At 31.6% G+C, this 25,836-nt stretch overlaps 1 protein-coding gene across 2 annotated transcripts in view; it reads right to left on the minus strand.

Moving 5' to 3' along the window:
* LOC139491956 (uncharacterized) overlaps positions 1–25,836 on the minus strand; it is a 58,825-nt gene that overhangs the window by 15,157 nt on the left and 17,832 nt on the right. The window contains exons 1-3 of one of the 2 annotated variants that reach the window (XM_071279922.1): positions 21,806–22,271; positions 15,721–15,839; positions 9,724–9,822 (exon numbers count right to left, since the gene is read on the minus strand). In XM_071279922.1, coding sequence (XP_071136023.1) covers positions 9,724–9,822; positions 15,721–15,839; positions 21,806–21,809 — 222 coding nt within the window. In that variant the 5' untranslated portion in view covers positions 21,810–22,271. Of the gene's footprint in view, positions 1–9,723; positions 9,823–15,720; positions 15,840–21,805; positions 22,272–25,836 lie in introns of those variants that run through there. The other variant, XM_071279923.1, reaches the window with a different exon arrangement.

Below are 25,836 nucleotides of genomic sequence, written 5' to 3' on the forward strand. Positions count from 1 at the left end.
CAGACACGACTGGAAACTCCATTTTTCAATCTTTCAAGAACCATAACTCCTGAACTGTAAAAGTCAGAATCGTCATTATTGAACTTGACCTCCATTTAGTCATCAGTAACAACATATAAAATTTGGGAAGCTTTGGTAGAACAGTTCATGCGTAAATGCACGGACACGACTGAAAACTCCATGTTTTAATCTTTCAAGAACCATAACTCCTGAACGGTAAAAGTCAAAATCGTCATTATTGAACTTGACCTTCATTTAGTTGTCAGTAACAACATATCAAAATTTTAAAAGCTTTGGTTGAACGGTTCATGAGTTAATGCACGGACAACATTTGATTGCCACCCGCCCGAATGCCCGCCCGCCCGCCCGACCGGCCGCCCGACGTACATCCCCAAATCAATAACCGACATTTTTGTCACAAAAATCCGGTTAAAAACTGGCCATGTATTTTTCTTTAGACCTAAAGTTTGTTCTAGTCATTTTGCCAAAAGTGTTTATTTTGTATAGCATATATGTAAACATGTGTAAAAAATTAAATACTAGTAAGTTTCATTTTAAGAGAATACTAATTTAATGTCAAAATGCTGAGTAACAGCACACAATGGTTATAAACTTTAGATATATATAAGGACTATTTTATTACAAAATTTAGTTATCATGGATTCATCTAACTTCAAGTCAAAATATTTCATATCATATTTCAAACAGGTGAAGAAAAGAAAAAAGAATTATTGGACCAATTTGATCCTACAAAATAGTTCAAAATAGGTTGTAATGTAATAAATTCACTAAAATACAATAAGCACTTTATTAAATTTTCTCCAAAGAAAAGTAATAACAAGACTATTTTAAAAGTCATTAGATTCAAGCTCCTGATAAGTCATTAAGTGTTTTGATATACATTTCACATATAATGTGATTTCATCTGATGATAAACTTTTAACTAATTTTAATATTTAATAAAATGAACATGAAAATTCATTTCAATTTTATACTTCAATCAACCTGGGGTTAAGAGTACAAGATAAGCATTCACAACGTTTCCTTATTGGCTTATAAATGATTAAGAATACATTTCATTGGTGTCATTTAATTGCTACTCTCTTGTCTAAATGCCTATGTTTAGTGTTTTGGGTTGTTTTTCTCCTTGATTTAGTATAACCTAGACCTTCTTTTATTCAATAAATAAAGAAATAAAAGAACAGAGGGTTACATTGTCTCACCTTTTATCTTTTTATTCACAATATGTTTTTTTTTAGTTTTTTAAAAACTATCTAATTAAACTACAATATAAAAGTTATGTGTGAGATTGCAATTTTCCATAAACGTTTTACTTCTTTAAGGGGCATAACTCCTGTAATAGGTTATCTGTGCTGATCACTGAAACATTAGTCAAAGACCAAGCTAGCTCTTGGATATAATAATTTGTAATGAATTTCCTAAATATTTGACATGAAATGTAAAAAAAGACATTAGAAAAACAATAAGGTCTTTTTCCTAACGTAGTGGAAAGACCATAACAATGCAATTTTAAATATTGATCATATTTAGGAAATTCATACTAATGTATGCAATGTATATGTTTGCATTTTGTTTGATTTCTCATGATGAGGGCCTCAGGGAAGATTAGTTATATAGCTAACTGTGTAACCCTCTTAAAATAAAGTATTGTTGTTGTTGTTGTTGTTTCAAAGGGACATAACTCCTGACACTGACTGTCATTATAGTTAATTAGAATTGATTTGAGAACTCATCTAAGACAATTTACACACTAACTATATATAAATATTTGATAGAAATTTCATAAAAATTTGACAAGAAACATCGGCTTGAAATTAAGTCATTAAATTAAATGTTTTTAATGTTTTTAATAAATATTTCCAAGGACCATAACTCCTTAAAACAAGAGAATCAATCAAAAATGATTCACATTTTGCTTACATAATTAGCTTGACAAACATAGGCAAACACTTGATATGTCTATGTTTTCTGCAACCCTTATAGAGCGACAAAAAAATCATATTTTTTTTAATACCTGCATATATTTGTAAAAGTAATAAGTAGGTATCACTTCAAGTTTTTTTAAATTGTAAAAAATGTATACATTAATTTACTCCGTCAAGGTGTATCTAATATATATATGGCATTTTTGACATAAAAATTGTAAGATCAATAGAAACCCTCATAAATTGGTAAATAATGAAACATTGCTATAATGACATATTAATATTTCCTAATGATACTTGTAATAAAAATGTTTTTATAAACCTGTATCTAAAGTTTAATGCACTTTTAAATCAACAAAAATGTATTTTAGGATTATTTGTTACTTTATATTTTATAATAAACACTATTATGGCGTCACATACAAGATACCAGTTTTTTGTACTTCAGGGGTTCTAATTTAGTATACTTTGTTCTGATGACGATCTATTATCGGCGAAACATGTCGACAATGTAGCGGTAATTATGTTTTATAGTATCTTTCTAATTAAATTACCATGAACAAACAGACACACAGACCAAAAATCATAATGCCCCGGCCTCTACTATTGTAGGTGCTCTATTAGGTAGGGCGACAGAAACTTAATCTTTGACAATTAGATCAAGTCTTGTACAGTTATTTAAATTTTGCAGTCCTTTCAAAACTTTTGATTAAAAATAAACCATAACTAAATTAGATAATTTTTCTATGCTTAAATGTTTCATTCTAATATGACGTCCTTATTACGCTTTGTAAACAAAGCCGTGTTCTAATGAGCACAAAATATGTTTGACACATGCGCACGAACTTACTGTTTATATTAACGTTATTTCCATCGTTATCCTTTAAAATATATACATTTAAGCAGCTAACATAAACTTTTATTATATTTTTAATGAAACAACATATATTTACCCTGCTCGTAGCTTTTAAACTTATCAAATATGAAATGAAATGCACAGACTCCTCGAGGAGGAAACGGGAACAGCCAAACATTTTTACGGTAATTTCATACGCTTCGACCTATAAAAAAACTGTATTTGTCCTATTAGAATGGAAATAATTCCTTCATGTCATGCTCTATGCTCATTTTAACATGGGTCAAGGCATTATATTTGACCACATTTTACACCTCGCTAACGCTCAGTGTAAAATATCGACAAATATAATGCCTACCCATGTTAAAATGAGCATAGAGCATGACATGAAGGAATTATTTCTTAAGTTGTGCGAACTTTGAGAGATTTCTTTAACATAGCTTTTTTATTGAAGATCGATCAAAGATTTAGTACTGCTTCATCAAAGGAGTAATATATAATCAATATCAAGAATATTATTTCATTTTTTATATAGTTTAAATCAGACACAAAGAGACAGACAATTTACAGTTATTATAGTTCAGATTTATGACGTTTTAAATTTCAATGTAGTCACAGAAACTACACTATACATTAATATAATGTGAACACAGATTAATTATAACTGTTCATAAATCCCTGGAAAATAATAGTTTTTATGGAATCCTAAGACTCTTTCTTCTCACTAATGTTGTTATAATTATATTTCAGGGTATCATCGCAAAAATGTTTTAATCCTGGGCGATTTTCATTATACACTTAAAGATGTCAAATAACAATGATAAGGTTAGTTTTTGTTGACTTTAATCAAATTTAGAATAAGGTGTTACTTTTCACATTGTGTATTAAATCCAGTTTTATACAAAGAAATGTTTGGGTAGTTAAATACTTTTATTTGTACTGGGCAGTTGGCTTTTGACCAATTCAAATGATACAAAATTACATTAGAATTTTATGATGAGACTATTATACCAATCATGCTGATGTTTAATCTACCATTGTATAAAAATCTGCTCAAGTTTCGACAGAAGTATGTGATTTAAATATTTAACAATGTGCTTCTAAAAAAAAATTTAAGGATTTATAAATATTAGTGAGGTATTTGAGGACCTCAGGACTTTTCTGGATTTTCTCTGCAGTCCACAAAAATTAGTTAACAGGAAGGCTGTTTTCCACTTGTAAGTCCGTTTTTTGTCTCTTTGACACATAATCCCCATTTCCGTTCTCAATTTTACAGTAATGTATTTCAAAAGTACAAGCAGAAATGTTGCTCACTCAGTAAAATGATCAAATTCTTTAACTAGAGGCTCTAAAGAGCCTGTGTCGCTCACCTTGGTCTATGTGAATATTAAACAATGGACACAGATGGATTCATGACAAAATTGTGTTTTGGTGATGGTGATGTGTTTGTAGATCTTACTTTACTAAACATTCTTGCTGCTTACAATTATCTCTATCTATAAAAGTACTTTCTGTGGAAAATGTTATTGAAAATCTTCAAATTTTAAGAAAATTGTTAAAAATTGACTATGAAGGGCAATAACTCCTTAGGGGGTCAATTGACTATTTTGGTCATACTGACTTATTTTTAGTTCTTATTTTGCTGTACATTATTGCTGTTTACAGTTTATCTCTATCTATAATAATATTCAAGATAATAACAAAAAAACAGCAAAATTTCCTCAAAATTACCAATTCAGGGGCAGCAACCTAACAACCGATTATCCGATTCATCTGAAAATTCCAGGGCAGATAGATCGTGACCTGATCAACAATTTTACTTCCTGTCAGATTTGTTCTTAATGCTTTGGTTTTTGAGTTATAAGCCAAAAACTGCATTTTACCCCCATGTTCTATTTTTAGCCATGGCGGCCATCTTGGTTTGTTGGCCGAATTACCGGACACATTTTTTTAACTATATACCCCAATGATGATTATGGCTAAGTTTGGTTAAATTTGGCCCAGTAGTTTCAGAGGAGAAGATTTTTCTAAAAGATTACTAAGATTTACGAAAAATGGTTAAAAATTGACTATAAAGGGCAATAACTCCTAAAGTGGTCAACTGACCATTTTGGTCATGTTTGACTTATTTGTAGATCTTACTTTGATGAACATTATTGCTGTTTACAGTTTATCTCTATCTATAATAATATTCAAGATAATAACCAAAAACCGCAAAATTTCCTTAAAATTACCATTTCAGGGGCAGCAACCCAACAACGGAATGTCCGATTCATCTGAAAATTTCAGGGCAGATAGATCTTAACCTGATGAACAATATTACCCCAACGTCAGATTTGCTCTAAATGCTTTGGTTTTTGAGTTATAAGCCAAAAACTGCATTTTACCCCTATGTTCTATTTTTAGCCATGACGGCCATCTTGGTTGGTTGGCCAGGTCACCAGACACATTATTTAAACTAGATACCCCAATGATGATTGTTGCCAAGTTTGGTTAAATTTGGCCAAGTAGTTTCAGAGGAGAAGATTTTTGTAAAAGTTAACGCAGGACGACGACGGTCCTGTAACGCCGGCCGCCAAGTGATGAGAAAAGCTCACTTGGCCTTTCGGCCAGGTGAGCTAAAAACCCATAAAGAATTCATATAGATATAAGAAGATGTGGTATGAGTGCGAATGAGACACTCGACATCCAAATAACAATTTATAAAAAGTAAACCATTATAGGTCAAAGTGTGGTCTTCAACACAGAGTATTGGCTCTGACACTGAACAGCAAGCTATAAAGGTCATATAAACATACTGCCATTCTATCATACATATATATACAACACAAGTAATAACCTTCATGGATGCACAAACAAGAGGCTCTCAAGAGCCTGAATCGCTCACCTTGGTAACAATGCCTTATTGAACATATTGAACCATGCCAGGCAAACATGTACAGCTAACAAATTCTTCAATATTACAAATATATATGACTTACTGTTTATAAATAAAGAAAATGAGACCAAAACACAAACACTTAAAACTTAGCAATGGACTGTGAAAATGAGGTCAAGTTCAAATAAAACCTGCGTAACCGACATATAGATCATAAAATATTTTCATACACCAAATATAGTTGACCTAATGCATAAAGTATTAAAAAAATTGTGAAAAAAATTGTCATTAAAGGACAATAACCCCTTAAGGGGTCAATTGACAATTTTGGTCATATTTAACTTATTTGTAGATCTTACTTTGCTGATCATTTTTGCTGTTTACAGTTTATCTTTATCTATAATGATATTCAAGATAATGACCAAAAACTGCAAAATTTCCTTAAAATTACCAATTAAGTGGCAGCAACCCAACAATGGTTTGTTTGATTCGTCTGAAAATTTCAGGGCTGATAGATCTTGACCTAATGAACATTTTTACCCCATGTCAGATTTGCTCTAAATGCTTTCGTTTTTGAGATATAAGCCAAAAACTGCATTTGACCCCTATGTTCTATTTAAAGTAAGGGCGGCCATGTTTTTTGACGGATCAAAAATCGAAGCACACACTTTGTGCAGGATAATCTAAGGAACTATCATGCTAAGTTTCATCCAAATCCATTCAGTAGTTTCAGAGGAGAAGATTTTTTAAAGTTAGCAAATATGATGAACAAATTGTGAAAAATTGTCATTAAAGGACATTTACCCCTTAAGGGGTCAATTGACAATTTTGGTCATATTAACCTATTTGTAGATCTTACTTTGCTGATCATTTTTGCTGTTTACAGTTTATCTTCATCTATAACAATATTCAAGATAATGACCAAAAACTGCAAAATTTCCTTAAAATTACCAATTAAGGGGCAGCAACCCAACAATGGTTTGTTTGATTCATCTGAAAATTTCTGGGCTGATAGATCTTGACCTAATGAACATTTTTACCCCATGTCAGATTTGCTCTAAATGCTTCCGTTTTTGAGATATAAGCCAAAAACTGCATTTGACCCCTATGTTCTATTTTAAGTAACGGCGGCCATGTTTTTTGACGGATCAAAAATCGAAGCACACACTTTGTGCAGGATAATCTAAGGAACAATCATTTTAAGTTTCATTCAAATCCATTCAGTAGTTTCAGAGGAGAAGATGTTTGAAAAATTGTTAACGACGACGACGACGGACGCCAAGTGATGAGAAAAGCTCACATGGCCTTTTAGGCCAGGTGAGCTAAAAAGACCAAAAGTGGTAGAAATCTGATGACATAACTTTTGTCTTACAAAGAATTACCCAAGAGCAATCAGCTCAGGAAGAAAATATTTTGTTAAATTCAAATCAGAGAAGATACATTTGTCTTGTTTTATTATATCCTATATCTTACAATATCAAATAAATCTTTCACCTATGTATTTAAATTTTATTTAACAATTGTCAACCAAAACCCCATTTCAATCCTCCAATTAAAGTTGCATGAATTAGAATTAAGAAATTACCATTTGAATAGAATAGAATATATTGGTATGTCAAACTTGAGAGATTATAATACTCAGAATTGTAATAAAACTTCTAAAACTATCAGAGCATAACAAAGTAAATCGCATCTTATGCAGCAGAAGTGCAACTGCATGTAATAAGTGATATTTGTCAGTTTCATTACATTGTCAAATAAAATGGATTAAAATATATGAAATACAGCTGACTTAACTTTTATCTAATAAATTAAATAAAAAATACTTGGTTAATTCTGATGTGAATCTATAACTTTGCCTAAAAATGTGCAGGTATGCTTTATAACCATGTAGGGTGGGATCATGTTTATATAAATGGAAAATATCAAGTAGCAAATTACCGGTACATGTGTATTCAGGACTACAACACATTAATGCCATAGATACAAACCCTACTTTGAACTAAGATGAACATATACGGACTATGTGGTATTGGTTTTGCTCATTGTTGAAGACCATAAGGTGACAAAAAGTTGCTAACATGTATGTCAATGGTACCTTGCAGAGAGTTGTCTCATAATGGCAATCGTCCTATTTTTATGCTTAGCCAGATTTTAAGGTACTAATTGATAAAATAAGATATGACAACGTCCTACTGAGACACCATTTTTAGACTATAAGGCGACCAGTCTTTAATAACTCTTATTCCTGTGTGCTGAGCAAAGAAGGAGCAAATACTAATTTTCAAGTCTAATAGTTAGAACTGGCTGGTGTTCCATTGCACAACCTCCTGCTTACAAGACGAGAATGTAACACAAGACCATTGAGACTTTCAAGTCTTTGGTTTGAGTGGGAAATGACACAAATCTCAAGAAATACCACTGTGACGGTGAGAATGTTCAATATATTAAAGAAAAAGTACTTTTATTTTTGTTATTTTTGATGTTTTAAAGGTTTTTCAGCTTTTTTACTCCTTAATTTAGCAAGGTCATTATAGAGCACTCAATTGACTCAATTGCATCACTTTAATATGACCTTAGCGTCATAATGGAAATATCTTCTCCAATTTCCTTAAAAGATAAATTTCTTCTTAATTTAATTATACTCATTATTATGACATGAATAATTTACAGTACAGCTATTGATTCTCTATTCCTACCCTGCACATGTAGCTACCACTGAACATTTAAATCAGCTGATATTTCTGACAACATGTAATATAATATCACACGAATATATGATATGTTTGAAGTCAAACTTTTCTCTTCTTACAAGATTTTCTTCTATATAAATTACTGTCAAGAAATCATATGACAGCAACATACAGGTTTAAAAAGAGACAACAAATTATAAGAGTACGACAAAGAGGTGCAGCCAATTTCAGTTGACGTCATTTTGCACCAGGGTCATTTTCAATAAGTCATTGAATTGCAACTAAAATTTTAAAGTATCACATTTTAGATTGTTTCACAAATATCAGCCAGACCTCTTTAAAAGAATGTTCAATATTTCCTCCTTCCTATAACACTTAGCAAGAGATCACAGATCTTAAATTTCTTCATCTGTCTTAAGTCAACAATACATTTAAAGATGTTTCATAAGAATTTTTCAACAACTAATCAAAACTATGAACTGACAAAAATGGGTGTAACATATACCGTTTTTTGGTCTCAATGTTAAAAAAAAAGACAATTCTTTGTCCTTGTACTGTTATAACCCTCTCAGATAAGTGTTTAACTAATCAGAAAATAATTACAGAAATACAGGTAATTCTATATACTTGAGTAGAGAAATTTCCTTCTATCTGCCAATACTATGAAAATACTGACGCTAACCACAAATTTGTATAGGTCAACACTTAACAAATTCATTACTGTGAATATGAATTCCAATTCTTTTCTTCTTTTTTTTTTTTACGTAACAGTGATCCTTGAAAACCTTCATAATCAATAGATTTAAGTATTAATTTTAGATTCCTCATATGTATCATGCAAATATAATTATTACAAGAGCTGTGTCCGATAATTGTTAATTTGTTACTTCCAGCTGTTAGTTGGTATAGCTAGATTTTGGTTGAAAATTTGTCAGTTCTAATATTTGGTTGTAAAATTGTTACTTCTAGCTGTTAGTTGGAACAGGTAGAATCTGATTGTTAATTTGTTATAAGACCAGTGCAGAAATAGTCAAATTAACACTGCTTTTAAAAAGTCAAGCTGACATGGTACATCAACTTTTCAACACCTCTGCGTGAGATTGAGGTTCTTGTAATGATGAAATTCTATCCAATAATTCAAATGGTTCGTTGCTTTGAAAAGTTTTTTTCTTCAAAAAGTAAAATGCAAAGCATAGTGCCAAAAGAGGAGAGAGTGTACACATATAGGATCGAGGGTAGCTTTGCCCTTATATTTTGAGCTAGTTGGGACACTTAATACCTACCACATCTCTAGGATCAAGGGTAACTTTGCCATTATATTTTGAGCTAGCTGGGACACTAAATACCTACCACATCTCTTTCATCAATACTACATCCTTGTTGAAGTAAGAATTTACAGATGTCTACATGTCCATTCAGTGCAGCATAGTGGAGAGCTGTTCTTCCTTCCTAAAACACACAAAATTACATCATTAAAAAGTCATACACCTCAGAAAGAATAACTGGTTCTATATTAAAATCAACAAAACAATTTAACAAGAAAGTTTTTTGTACAATAAAATGGTAATATTTCATGAAAACAATTTTGGATAATGAAGGAGTACACTGTTATAGGATGGTGGTAAAGGGTAACATTTTGCATGCAAGGTGTTTTGCCATTTTTATTTCACGTGTAGCCGTAAAAAAGGTTTGTATCTTCACAGTGTTTCGTGAAATAAGAAGTTTTTCATTGTTCATTTATCGTGAAATGGCAATTCTATTTCGCGTTCCTTGGTGCAGATACATCCCTTATACATGTAGTCAGACTCAGCTATAAAATTAATTTGAATGACAAAATGTCAAAGCCTCAAGAATGATCCTTCAAATATAATCAACAGTGCCTTATACATGATAAAAGTCACATTAAAAGTACAAAATTCATAGTACATGTACTCATTGACATCAGTAACAAAAGTACAGCACTTTGTATGACTCACTTTCTGAAGATTAACTTGAATGTCTCGATCTCTAAACATGTAAAAAGGTTTTAAGTGGGAAAAATATTTTAGGGGTCTGACGTCTGACACCAACATAATATCTTAAATAATAATGTCACACAAGGCCAACTTTCCAAACTCTTCATTCGGAATCTGTTTTCTCAATAATTAGATAATTTAGAAAGCTGATGATTTTTTCATACTTTTAAACATTGACAAAGACTTCCTTAAACACAGGGGGTAAAAATCCCTTGTATAATTCGGACACAGCAGAACTAATTCTAACGTAGAAATATGTGACTTGGTACACGTCAAATTTACACATAACAGTTATAATCTATTTCTCATCATTTCAGCTATGTAGCGTTTAATCATTATTTTTATTTCTTTTCGAAATCCCTTTCCATACAGGATAAATCCCGATTTAAATCTAACTATGATTAATTCTCTTTATACTTCTCTTTTTGAATCAAAATTTTTACTGAGAAATAAAATTATTCATTCCCTATGTAAACAGGTGCAATCCATATGTAGGCCATGATTAATATAATGCTTAAAAATCTTGTAAAGAAGAGTCTGAATTATATTTCACTCCTGACATTATATAGAAATAACTACGTCATATAATGCAAACACAAAAAATTATTCTTCCACTCTTTTTGACAACTACGCATATAGAAATGATTTTTTTGCAATTTTTAAGACCTCAATATTGAAATATACTGGAAGTCATAAATTTCATCAAGTATTTAAACTGTCTAAATTTTCAAAAAACCATTGACACAACAGTATTGATAACTTAATTTCAAGTTCAGAGGAAGACATGATCAATGAAAACAAAAATCCAATCCATAACTTGAGAAAATAAAAAGATGTAGAATGTACATATGTATCTATTATGAACATTTTATCTGTAAGAAACAAATCTAACAAGTGAAATGACGATTCCCTCGCCCAAATACTTGACGGTAAACAGGCAATTTTTGAGTGATAAATCTGAAAATGCATCACACAGTATAGGTGACTAAATATAATAATAATATGTATTGCAAAACATGAAACCCTGGCGGGTTAAATGCAAACATAGTATTTGTATTCGAGCGTCACTGGTGAGTCTTTTGTAGACGAAACACGCATCTGGCGTATATACAAAATTTAGTCCTGGTATCTATGATGAGTTTATTGTATACACAAGTGACAAGAAACATAATACAGGATAAATGTTTTAAACAAATGAAGTTGATATTAATAACATATATCTATATATAAATAATAATTGACCAATGTGGACCTTATTTTCGCAATTCCATAGATTGCTATATATATAGTCTCCAACACTAGACAACGTATCTTTATTGGGATCTAGAATAGTTTTAAGTTTAGAGTTTGAGTCAGGCTGGTTAAAATTAGGATAATGGGTTTTAATTGCCTTTTTAAGGGGATGTCTTACATTACTGTTAATTTGGCAATGAAGGAAAAAGTGTTCCTCATTATCTAAAATTTAACAAACTTTGCACAGTCTGAGTTCTCTTTGAAATTTTTTATAACGTCAGACTTTTATTTCTTAAAATTCAGTATGACTTATTATCATATTACAAAAGAAAACGTCAAAATTGAATTGAATGTAATATCATTTACATGAAAATACTATATATAAAGCATTATGAATTAAAATCAGGGGAGGTAATGAAAATTCAAAATCTGAAATCACAAAGTGTTCATCTTAAAAATCCTGTTTACAATCATAGATTATTAAAATACACATCTGTTGTCAGAGACATTGATTTCAGTTAAAAAAAATACCAATGAAATCAATCAGCATGTTTATTTCTTTATAACAAATATAATTATATCAAATTGTATTGAACACAGTGGTTTCTGGGTCACCAAGAACACTTATACACAAACCACAGATAAAAAAAGAAAAGTTTCCTGAATAACAGCATGCTGGTGTGAGCGATAAGAGGAAAGACACTTTTTTAATTACTTCTTACTAATTCATTGACAAAGATATATTGTGTCCTAAACTAATCCTAAAGATAATAGCAAAATCAATTTGATGAGGCCCTGGGAGACTTATATATATTTTAGGTATGAATCAAATGCACCTTTTTAATACGTTGAAGAATGAAAAGGATTCACTGTTTAAAACCCAATGCATGACAAAAGGGGGATTTCAATATTATTGTTCTCATCAAAACAGTACTTGGTTTTATTTATTTCAGTAGGACATGTCACATGACAAAAGGATAAGTCGAAAATAAAATGTTCATCAAAACATGCAGTATATACTTTCATTTGTTGTAATGGATAATGTATTAAGGTCAGTAGAGGTTATTTAGGGAAGTTGCAGAATAAAGTGACAGAAAAGATAGAAAAGGAGGTTTTACATATAGAATTCATAAGTTGGAGAAAGACAACTGACAATATCAAAGAAAAGCATTTGCGAATCCAGGGGGCCTCCTCCCCCTTTTTTTGTTGGAAAATTTTGGTTGATTATGTAGGGAATCACTAAAGCATAAATTGGACGTTCCCCCCCCCCTTTAGGTCAGTCAGCAGTCATCCGCCACTGAAAAGGAAGAGAAGTGAAGAGTCTTTAGGAAGCATACTAGACTTTGCTAGAGATTACTTTTACCCCTCCAAAACTGGGGTGAATTCAGATGTAGATATGGAATTGCTGACAGTCCTGCTTCATGAATGACAGACTTCAGTTAATTAGAAACAAAGATACTTTACAGATCAGTAGAATTTTACTTAAGGCCTGTACAATTTGGTTGCAAAATAAAAGACTACACTTCATAATGACTAAACAAATGGCTCTTTCATTGTTTTTTGAAATTAGTATCAGTAAAATTGTTTTTGAACAAAAAAGGGAATTGAATACATTTCCTCTCTTTTAATACCAAAATTATTTCTGGTTTCCTTAATTAAATGAATCTATAGCATGTTAGATATACACCAAGTATAATATGATAATTTCGTATCAGTTCTAATGGCTTGAAAACTAAACAGTTATGGCTTTTTAAAAGACTCAATGAAATTAGAATGTGACATATAAACATTATATTTCCAAAAATAAGAAACAGTCACTGAAAACATCAAATATTTTTATAGTCATTTCTTTTCATATGTTCCAAGTACACAACCAAAAACTAACTATAACAGTCTATTATTTGAACTGGGAATTATTTTTAATTATGGAATTTACATAATTTCTTGTGCTTGAAATTTTTAATAAATTCCATGTTTATTTTGTTTTGAGTGGTTCATAACAATTTCAATACAATGTTTTTTGTATAGATAGTGTTGTGCGCGGCACAGTACATTCTAATGAAAATGTACTATCTTCTTTGTAATAGATTGTGTTGAGCGCAACACAGAACATAAAAGTACAAAATAAACATAGAATTTCTTAAAAATTTCAAATACCAGAAATTATCCAAATTCCATAATTAAAAATAATTCCAAGTTCAAATAATAGCCTGTTCTATTTAAAATAAGTTTTTTAAACATGTACAACATTTACATTTGCTTTGCCTTAATCTTTTGTAATTTAAAAACTTATATAAAGCTTCTAAAAAAATGGTTAAAATTGAAAACTGCTGACCCCTGATAGTAGGTTCTACAAATAACTCGCTGGCTTAGGTCTCAGACACCCTTGAAGATATCTACTTCTACGGCTTTATTCAATACAACGAACTAACTACCACTTAACCTCCAACTCTTTTTTTATTTCCACCTCCTAGGGGGTATGTATTAAACACATATCCAAAATTTCTAATCATAATATCTTAATCCAAGTTGTCATTCACCAGCCCAGGATAAGAAAAACGTTATTATATTGTTAATTATAATATTCGACGACTGGTCATTATATGAAAATCAATACACCTGGGGTCTGTTGAAAAAAACTGTCTTTTGCACCCTTTTATATTATCCTTTTAATAAAGTTACATTATGAAACTTGTCAAACATACAATAAATTTAATAGGAAACTTTAAATTGAACATTTTAATCACTGAATTCAAGTAAATGTCCCTTGTTGTCACATTCTTTTTATTTGATGGAACGAAGTTTATTACGATGTAATTGACGAGGGTACGTAGGAAGCAATAAAGAACCCATAACACCCCTGGTAGAAAATTTTATGATCAGCCATTATCAACAAATCGGAAGATTATGTTCCACCTTAAACAGGCATATTCATATGTTTTTCTTCTGTTTTTAGGTGTGTTTTTGTATTTCAAGAATCCATTAATAATTGTTCAAGGACTTTATATATACCTCATTTTTGTTATCTATCTCTGTGACTAGACAGATTGTTTCAAATATTGAGGAAAAAAACGAAAACATTTTCATTATTTTTTACAACTGTTTAATTCATTCACTATAATTTTTTTTGGATTTTTGTTTTTTGGATTTAGGACATTTTATAGTTGCTGTACACTTATTGCATAATATAAACACCTGTCTAATTGTTGAACACTGACTGTATGGTAATTTCTAGATATCCATAATTTTGGTGTATCTGGTGGATTCTGGTCTACTAAGTTTGTCAATTTGAGATGTTAAAATTAAGATATATGAATAAAATTGAGAATGGAAATGGGGAATGTACCAAAGAGACAACAATCCGACCATAGAAAAAAACACAACAGCAGAAGGTCACCAACAGGTCTTCAATGTAGCGAGAAATTCCCGCACCCGGAGGCGTCCTTCAGCTGGCCCCTAAGGAGTTTTCTTAAAGTACATGGCATTGCGAGGGAAAACTCATAATTTTCTTGTCTTCCATGATTCAAGGTTTAAGCAACTGTTTTCCTGTTATATCTTGTTACTTTCCTGGCTCAGCTCCAAGCTCACTAAAGATTAAAGAAACTTTCAAATGGTCAAAGCAAACGTCTTAAAACTAATACATTGTAATAAATGTATGAAAAAATCTTTAAAACAAGAATGTGTCCTCAGTACACGAATGCCCCACTCGCACTATCATTTTCCATGTTCAGTGGACCGTGAAATTGGGGTAAAAACTCTAATTTGGCATTAAAATTAGAAAGATCATATCATAGGGAACATGTGTATAAAGTTTGAAGTCGATTGGACTTCAACTTCATCAAAAACTACCTTGACCAAAAACTTTAACCTGGAGCGGGACACACGGACGGACGAACGAACAGACGGACGGACAAAACGAACGGACGCACAGACCAGAAAACATAATGCCCCTCTACTATCGTAGGTGGGGCATAAAAATACTGAAATCCTAAAAATCTCACATTTGTCCAGTTTTCACCAATCGCAATAATAAAGTCTCGAAGAAATCTCAGACTTTAGAGGACTAAAGTATGAGTTTTCTCAAAGGCAGATGACTTACTTGATCCGAACTGAACTTGGCACCAGTTTTGACGAGTTCTTTCACCAGATCAAACTGTCCTTGACTTGCTGCCTGTCGTAACAATTCACTGACAGATTTATCTTCACCTTCTGTCATATCTACAACAAATCAAAATTCAAGCTAGATTAATGTATGAACTATAAAATTCAGAAATAGTGTAAAAACTCATCAGAGAATTTAGATACCAGGCCATGCTCTGAATAACGTACTGTGGCAGTGGAGTGGTGTTGTTGATGTTGATGATGATTATTTTAATAATTGATATACTGAACTTTAGTTCACATTCTTATTAAGGGGCCAGCGGTCAAAGTCCATCTCCAGGTACAGGAGTTTCTTGCTATTTTGAAGACCCATTGGTGCAGTTCTCAATATGTATTTGTACTCTTTGGTCAATTGCTGTCTCTTTGACATATTCCCCATTTCCATTGTTTACTTAAACAGTTTTAGCCACCTTGAAAGAATGCATTTGACAGTACCCTACAGATTACTACTTAATTTTCTTTAACTTTTAATTGTCATTGTATGATTGAGTGGCATTAAGTCAGGTGCCTTACATAATTTCCAAAATTCTGTCTTTCATGACATAGCAAAACAGATTACAAACATTTATAACAGCTTCTGAATTTTATGGGAAAAAAAACTGTGAAACATAAATTAGTTTTAAATTTTAAATTGTTATACTTATAAAAGGCAAATAAGATATATGTGAATGTACCCCATATTTAACGAATAATATCACATTACATAAGTATAATTGGAGGAAATCTAAGATGCTCCCACCTCATTGTCCAGATAAAAATTCGTATAAACGGTCGTAATTCATTTGTACACCAATAATTAACAAGAATACATCCCTACATAAATATTTTTAAATTTATACTATGAAATGCTAATTTTATTCAATAGGAGGAAAATCTGTGTGATATTTTCAACAAGAAGTAACTGTATGACAACGGGACAATGTCGATGGGACATAAAATTTAAATATCTCTCCTAAATTATTGTCAGGAATTTCTCACAATTTATAAAATTAATGCATAGATCTATTTACAGTGTAATAATATGACCATGCAAAGAATCATTTTAATAACCTAAGGAGCAAAATTATAACATAATGTTTTAATAAAAGCAGTACAGCTGGGCAGACAATTGTCCACCTACCCACCATTGAACATAAACCGAACAAAAGTCCACTCAAATCTAACCTTTAATTTTGTAGACTAATATGAAGAAGAAAAAAAAATTATATCATAGATTAATATATGTTCTTAATATTTTCAATTTTAAATAAATGTCATGCCCAGTCAATAGGGTCACATGAGACTGTTACTCCTAAAGGGGATCACAAGAGTCTCCATGGGGTGGCCACATGAGACTGTTCACTCCATAGAGTGGTCACACGAGACTATGTACTCAATAGAGTGATCACAAGATACCAAACACACGAGACCATTCACTCAATAGAGTGATTATAAGATATCATTCACTCAATAGAGTGGTCACATGAGACCATTCACTCTATAGGGTGGTCACATGAGACCATTCACTATAGGGAGGTCACATGAGACCATTCACTCTATAGGGTGGTCACATGAAACCATCCACTCAATAGGGTGGTCACAAGAGACCATCCACTCAATAGAGTGGTCACATGAGACCATAAACTCAATAGAGTGGTCACATGAGACCATAAACTCAATAGAGTGATCATAAGCATGATAAGATACCATTCACTCAATAGAGTGGTCACAAGAGACCATCCACTCAACAAAGTAGTCACAAGAGACTGACACCATAGGGTTGTCATGAAACTGTCCACTCCATAGAATGGTCACACGAGACTATACACTCTATAGGTTGGTTAAATGACACTATCTTAAACTGAGATTTATTTTGTGGTTCTGTAGTCAATTCTTGAATGGACAAATTAAAGACACAATTAAGTGTACACTTACCTGTTAACCTTAAGTTAAATTTGGCAGAAATAGTTCAAACCTGTTAGACAAACTTACAAATGCAGGAATTAACCTATATTCTATTTTTTATGAAAAAAAGAAACTAAACTTCAATTCAAAAGCCAGCCCTCACTAATCCAAATATTTTTGTAGCTCTGAGGAATACACATAGATGCTTTAAGTGAGGTCTGGTCTACTTAATAAGACCAGGGAAAACTTCAAAATGTTCTTAAAGATAATAAAATCAATTTTGATCAAAACAAATTTAGTCAGTGAAAGTAGAATTCCCCATTGTTCCTTGGTTCAAACTGTGCAATGTATTGATTTGATCTGACTGTTGGCATGTTCTGTATATAGAAATTATTTTGTGCAAGTCATATCCATTCTGTAAATTGATTCATTTTCAAAAATCAACACAAAAGAGAATTGTACAATTTATCTATTTTAAACATCTCAATTCAAATATTAATAGCTTCACTTTATGCAAGTCACTTAATTTTTTATGAATTCATTTTAAAATCTGATATTATTTTTAATAATTTTATTGGAAATATTGAAATTATATATACCCACAAAACGGATTATAGTACCTTTATTCTCTGCAACTGCTACCTTCCTATCTAGATATTACTAGATCTTTCAAAAATAATCAGTAAGTACTAAAATTTACAAACCTATGTCAAAGAGATTTACCTTTTCAAAAGTAACTTTGTCCTGCCCTGATTTGAGATAGCAATACATTAAATTTTCAATCATAAACAACATAAATTATCCCTAAATGTGACAAAAAGTTAATAATCTTTACATCAATGAAGAATATATACCCATTCAAGACCCTCCCTTTACAGTTTGCATAGTTCAGATAAAATTGGATGTCATACCCTCTGTCAAATTATTTTTTCTTCAATTCAAGTGCAAAAATATATTTTTACACAAAGGGAACAAATAGTTGGTGACAGTCTACTCTGAGCAGTGATAAATTGTTGGTAAATTTAATTCTATTCAAAAGATTATTAAATCATCATGAAATAATTGTCTGGTCTCATATATATATATATCACAATATCAAAAGGGGAGATAACTACCTATTCATAAAATTGAGAAAGGAAATGGGGAATGTGTCAAAGCGACAACATCCCGACCATAGAGCAGACAGCAGTCGAAGGCCACCAATGAGTCTTCAATGTTGCGAGAATTCCTGCACCTGTAGGTGTCCTTCAGCTGGCCCCTAAAAATATGTATACTAGTACAGTGATAATGGATGTCATACTAAACTCTGCATACATGAATTTCAATGAGTTCTCAAAATTTACAAGATTTCAAAAGGGGGAATAATCAGCTTTTCTATAAGAATTTCACTATTTTTTCTATTACTATTGCAGAATGGTGTACGAAATTATTGAGAAAAGAATTTACATAAAATCTAATATTGCTGATTATAAATAAATATAGTGTGAAATTGTAAAAAAAACCATCTGATCTAACTTTTGTAGTGTGAAACATGGATAAACAGTTTTTGTTTTAAATTATGTCTGCTCATGCTCAGTGGCCAAGTCCAGTCAGCGTTCATATCATATATATGCCAGGCTGTTACTTTACCCACAATCAAGACATCACACTTCCTTACAAAATTACCTCAAATTACATCTATGAACAAATACATGTTAAATTTCTTTCTTTACGTTTATCAGATGGTTGGAAGCGACATGTTACAAATTCTACCTGGTCTCCACTATGTGGGTGGGTTAATATAGAGATAATTTTGATATGTCCTTTTAACAATAGACATTTAATGATTAACGAGGCAATTTTAATAACATTCTGCTTTTTTGATAAGTCTTCTTTCAACTGATAGGTGTGAAAAGTATTCAAAAGACCCTTTTTCACTTCACCTTAATTTTTCTGTACTTTAAAATTTAATGCATTTGCACTCATAAACAGAGAAAAAATAAAGAAAATGGATCTATAAACTGACCAAATCTGCTTTCAAAAAGAAATTATATCTAATAGATTACCAGTAGTTTCTTCAGTAAGAAATTTTCTAACACATCTTTGTGAATATTTTCTAAATTTGATCATATATGATTTATTCTTGGCAGTCGAACTGAGAGTGGAACATTTTTTTGTCAGGGGTAAGCTTAAAAGAGATTGAAAAACTCTATATCAAAATGTGTCAGTTTTGTTCATGATTTCAGCATTATGAGTGTCATGCTAAAATCTTTTCAATTTCAATTGTTATTGTTGTATAGCATCTAACATTGCATTTTAAGGGGAGTTAACTTGCAACATCTACATGTAGTCACTTAATAATATGAGGTGTTTCCAGTACAACATAACTTATGTGGCTTGTATACAACTGTCTCATTTATGGACTTATAATAAACTATTAACGCTGACAACTTAGAATCTGAAGTTACACCTCCCCCTTTTCTAAATAAACAATGTCCTCAGTAAAAGATTCTGTACCTTTATAATACTGCTGTCATGACTTTACACGTTTTAAACCTTAATGTGTTTTGTCAATGCTAGTATAAGTACCACTCTGGGCAGTGACCGGCAGTCTATTCATTTACCCGTAGTCGATCCTGGGTAGGATCCTTTATCACATTACAAGTTTTCTCAATGGTGTAGGATTTCTATATGTTATTCTGAGTTGCTCTGAGAATTTTCTATTTACAATTGACAACAATTTAATCAACAAGCAGACTAAGCCAGAAAATTAAGTGACATTTTAACGTAAACTCACAAGTCAGTTGTTACAGTTATAAGCCATGATTAAATACAAATAAACATGACAAATGTACCAGCTACTGTTTGCTTTCAAAATAAACATCTTTCTAGATAATGGGAAGCCCCTTTTGTCATGTTTGTAATCAATGTAATGTACTGTCTCTAAGATAGTATTTCTTCAGCTTTATTTGGCGAAACCTTCTGAATTTTGGAATCCTTTATAAATGCTCTTCAACTTTGTACTTCAATTATTTTTTAGGGAGCTTCTGTAAATAACTGATGATACAGGCCAATTAAGGAGGAGTATGGGGTACAAAATAAGAAAGCTTCTGTTCTTACTTATTAATGCCATAATAAAGTGGCATCAAAGAAAATACCAATTATCAAATCTATTTTTGATCTTGTCAGGAATTAACCGAAAACCTTCATTCTTAGAGATGTAGAGACATTAATATGCTACCATTAGACCACCAAGCCATTATGGTTCTTCTTTCTATTCTTCCAATACAGTGCAGTCCTCTAATTGAGTATTATCGCACTATTGCCCATGCTGGGTGTGACAACAAATCTTCCTCTTCCTCCAATACAGTGCAGTTCTCTAATTGAGTATTATCGCACTATTGCCCATGCGCGGTGTGACAACAAATCTTCATCTTCCTCCAATACAGTGCAGTCCTCTAATTGAGTATTATCGCACTATTGTCCATGCTGGGTGTGACAACAAATCTTCCTCTACCTCCAATACAGTGCAGTCCTCTAATTGAGTATTATCACACTATTGCCCATGCTGGGTGTGACAACAAATCTTCCTCTTCCTCCAATACAGTGCAGTCCTCTAATTGAGTATTATCACACTATTGCCCATGCTGGGTGTGACAACAAATCTTCCTCTTCTTCCAATACAGTGCAGTCCTCTTATTGAGTATTATCACACTATTGCCCATGCTGGGTGTGACAACAAATCTTCCTCTTCCTCCAATACAGTGCAGTCCTCTAATTGAGTATTATCACACTATTGCCCATGCTGGGTGTGACAACAAATCTTCCTCTTCTTCCAATACAGTGCAGTCCTCTAATTGAGTATTATCGTACTATTGCCCATGCTGGGTGTGACAACAAAGGTGCAAGAAAATACAGGTGCAAGTTAAAAACAGTCTGATGGTGCGATTAAGGGATATTGCAGCTCAGATTCTTAAGACTTTTCAAACAGTGTAAGTTATTATAGTGGTATTGTTATACTATAGTATATATATAACTTGTAGAAACACTCAAAATTAGAACCTTTTCAAGTTTCCTTTACAATGTTAATGTTTAAAAAAAAAAGAGGATGAAAATTCGTTCACATGACTGTTGTCTTCTAAATACCTTAAAATACATACCCATGAGTTATATTCCTTTTTCATGTTCTGAATATGTCAATCATATGAACTTTGAACTCCATTTTGTATAAAATAACATCTTATTTAGAATTCCATCTATATTCCCTTTTATCATTAACTCTATAAGATCCTCTAAATTTCAATTCTTAAGAATATTTCCTTTCACTTTAAATAAAACCATATCTATTTGATTCTATAGTTTTCTCCTTGAAAATAAGACACACAATACTCCTTTAAATCTACAAAACTTTTTCTCTTCTTATACACCTTTCTCCAAAAATTGTATGCTAAACAGGATTATTTTTCCAGATATTACACGTTAAAAACATATGCACTATAAAAAGGTTAAACTCCATGTTTTGTTTAAATCTGAAGTCAGTCCTGAAACGATCCCCGTAGAAGAGTTTTTACCACAACTTAAACAGTTTCCGAACAAAACATTTATCAATCTATTTTACCAAATGACACATATTCAACTTATAAAATTGTAACCACATCAAGAATTTACTGATTATTTCTAGCTTAAAATCAATATAAAATGTAAATCCCACAACACGGCTCTTCACCGTTGATATTTTCCTACGATAAAACGGTAAGCTCATTACGTATTCAGTACAGATAGTGACACCGCCAGGTAAATACAATATCCCTTCATGAGGCCTATTCAAATAAAATCACTTCAGATGCAGTTAAAGGAAAAAAAATCAAATCCCACAACATTTGCAATAAATACATCTAAAATCATGTATTTGAATGGCCGTTGATCCAACTTGTGTGAAAGTTAAGCTATTCAGTATTCCTATCTTTTATCTTTCTGATTTGTCAAGCAAATACATTAATGTTTATTTGGACAAAACTTTTCTTTAAAGTGTTTTAATTATATAGGTAATGGTAAGACTTTCAACTAAACCCAATTATACCAAAGGACAATATCAATGAATATGCAGAGTATAAGAAACGAGAAAAAATCAATTTCACTTTTGTATCCCAAGTCAAATAAATACCGACCTGAAGTGTGCACCTGACTCTTACAAAAGTTCTTTAAAGGAACAGCTTGCATGTTTAAAAAAAATTCTCATTTAAAGATATAAAGAAATATTTTTTTACGCAGAATTATGTTTTGAATTTACAGGCCTAGGTAGATGTACGTGTGTACATTTTGAGTTTAATTTTTCACTTTTCAAGACTTTCCAAGGTTTTGATCATCATAATCTGTTCTACAAAATATTTACTTAGACATGTTAGACTGAAGGTGTGTTAATCTTTGGTGTGTGTCTTTTTGTTAGTACAGTAACAGGTTTATCATTGGAGAACAAAAGTATACAACATATTTTCGGAAATCATTTTGGCTTCTTATTAAAATTACAAATTAATAAAAAAAAAACCAAAAAATCAAATACCAATTTTTCTCAATTCAAGATACATTATACATGTAACTTGGTTTCTAAGAAGAAGAAAAAATATGACCACAGAACTTTATTATGAGTTTTTTTTTTCTGCCCGTCAATGCAGGCCATACAAGGTTTCTGTATATTGATGGAAAAACAAAATAGACAGAAATATTGGTTTTAAATGAACAGACACCTTAAATAACCTACCAACAAATCACTTACGAAAATATTGAACCTGTGAATCACCAATGACCTCAAATAGAAACAAGACTAAATGTTTCTCAAATTAGTCAAAAGTCAATTAGCCTATCCAAGGAAATCATGCTAAAAGATATTTAAAAGTAGGTTTTTGTAAGATAATATAAAATGTCAAAAGAAAATTGTAAAAGATTTAAGTGAAGTCTTTTGAGATAAAATCAACTATTATTAGTTCAATTAACTTTGTAGTCAAATGTCACGCTTCAATGATTCTTTCTACACAAATAAATACCGATTTCTTAACATTCAAAATATTGCTTTGTGACTGAAAAAACTCTGTTCTCTACTGAAACCAAACCACAAGCATTAATGCTTGCTGCAATCATGTTCTGCATGCCTGTGGCGTGCAATGTCTTCTAGCAATTTGAAGTAATTGAAACCACACAGAATGGTTAGCACAAGCACCAGTAAATGTGAGTCCATGCAAACAATAATCTTTTAGATTGCTGTCATATCACTCCCTAGAACTTTTCAATAATACTAATGTTGTTTCCTTACTACCTTTCAGTCACAGGTAGATTGACTGATTGATTGATTGATTGGTGTTAAATACCTCTTTCAACACTATTGTGCCCATTGTGGCAGTCAGTTTTCATTGGTGGAGGAAGCTGGAGTGAGCAGAAAGAACCATTCTGTTGGAAAACTGAAAATTCTAGTCAATTAAGATAAAGGTTTAGTGCACCTGCCAGAATTTACTTATAAGTGTCAACACTGATGTTTTGAGTTGGTCACTCCTGCAGTGTTGACAGACCAGTGATTCCGCAGTTCCACTATTTAGACCACTTGACCACTGAGTCTCAGGGGCCAGAACAGTGCAAAATGGTGAAAAAATCTAAAGATTCCGGCAACGTCTTTGATTTTGTAACACTATTTTACATTTGAAGTGTTCATAATAAGGCTGGCCAATCAAATATTCAAGTTGCTTTGATAATAATGAATGAAATAACATTTTTATCTGTCAGATCTATAAAGAGAGTCAGGGTCTGAAAGATTTTAATTGAGAGTCTTTTCTTGACTGCATGATCTTAAACTAAACAAATGTAGAAAAATAATTGAATACCTCGAGATTTCTTAATTCAACCAAGCATTTTATTTTTTTATTATTATCTTTATAGTTAAATATGAACAGCAATAGCCAATACCATATTATTATAACCAAACTAGTTTCTAAAATTAATGACTTGAAAAAGATAGACCATCAGCCTTCAAAACCTTTGGTTCAAAAGCTATATATCTTAAATATTTTTTTTTTTTTTAATAAAACTTATTTATTTAAATCGTTTATAATTTAAATCTTCCTCTAGACTAGATCAACCCCTTAATATTACAGACGCGGTTTTCTTTGGTGGTCCAGTTTTATTTAACAACTCACGATTTTTCACTTCACAAACGATTTGTTGGAATACGATATTCTTTCATCATACAAAAGAAACGACCAGTGTTAAAAGTCTGATACTGGTAAATTGATTTTAATGATTTTGCCGCATGCCTTTTCTCCCCGGATCAACTCATAGATGGAGTGCGTAATAATTACAGCTCTTTGTAATAATCCACATCTTTTCATTTTGAAATCAATTAAACATAAAAGGAATGTTAAAATAGAAAATTATGTTTGAATATTTTCCCACTTGAATGGAAATATAATTGACAATGTTGAGTTGAAACTGAATTGTTCGAAAGTGAAGGAAACCATGTGTAAAATAGTACATTGTGCTCATATACACAGTAAATGTTACCCCAGGATTCACTGTCTTTTGGTGTCTCCTAATGATAAATATATAATTTTAGCAGCTCTGATTTTTGAAAGTTATTTTGGACACATAATTTGTGTATAATTGCTAAAATAGATCACTCTTGAGGAGAAAAAAAATATGATTCAAAAGCACAGACCCTTAAATTCTCACTACAGTATTATACTTTTCTTTCTTTCTCCCTCAACCCCATGCACTGTTGGTTTCCCTGAGAGACTATAAACTTATAATACATTTAATGCTGCTTGTTTGTGTTTCTTAAATTGTAATTTTTACTTGTCATTTTATGTCCCCTCTCCAAAACCACTTGTAGAATCAGAAAAATTGGGTTTTGTTCATTGTTGAAGGTAGAAAAAAGGACTTACCGGTAATTCATGGTTGCTAAGAACATGAAAAAATACACTGTTGGACCCTAGTGAATAATAAATTGTCTCATTGACAATCGTATCCCATCTCTTTATATTATATCAATTGGTAAAATTTTTAATATTGTGTCATATTACAAGCACATACAAGTATACCATAACTTTATGACCAAGTACACGGGGTATCCATAATATTTGTTGGTTTATAGGGTTATAACGATCATGTTGTGTGTGCACAAATCTGAAGTCGTTATAATTACTGCTGA

Source organism: Mytilus edulis, chromosome 10 (assembly GCF_963676685.1).
Source record: "Mytilus edulis chromosome 10, xbMytEdul2.2, whole genome shotgun sequence".
Taxonomy (NCBI): Eukaryota; Metazoa; Mollusca; class Bivalvia; order Mytilida; family Mytilidae; genus Mytilus; species Mytilus edulis.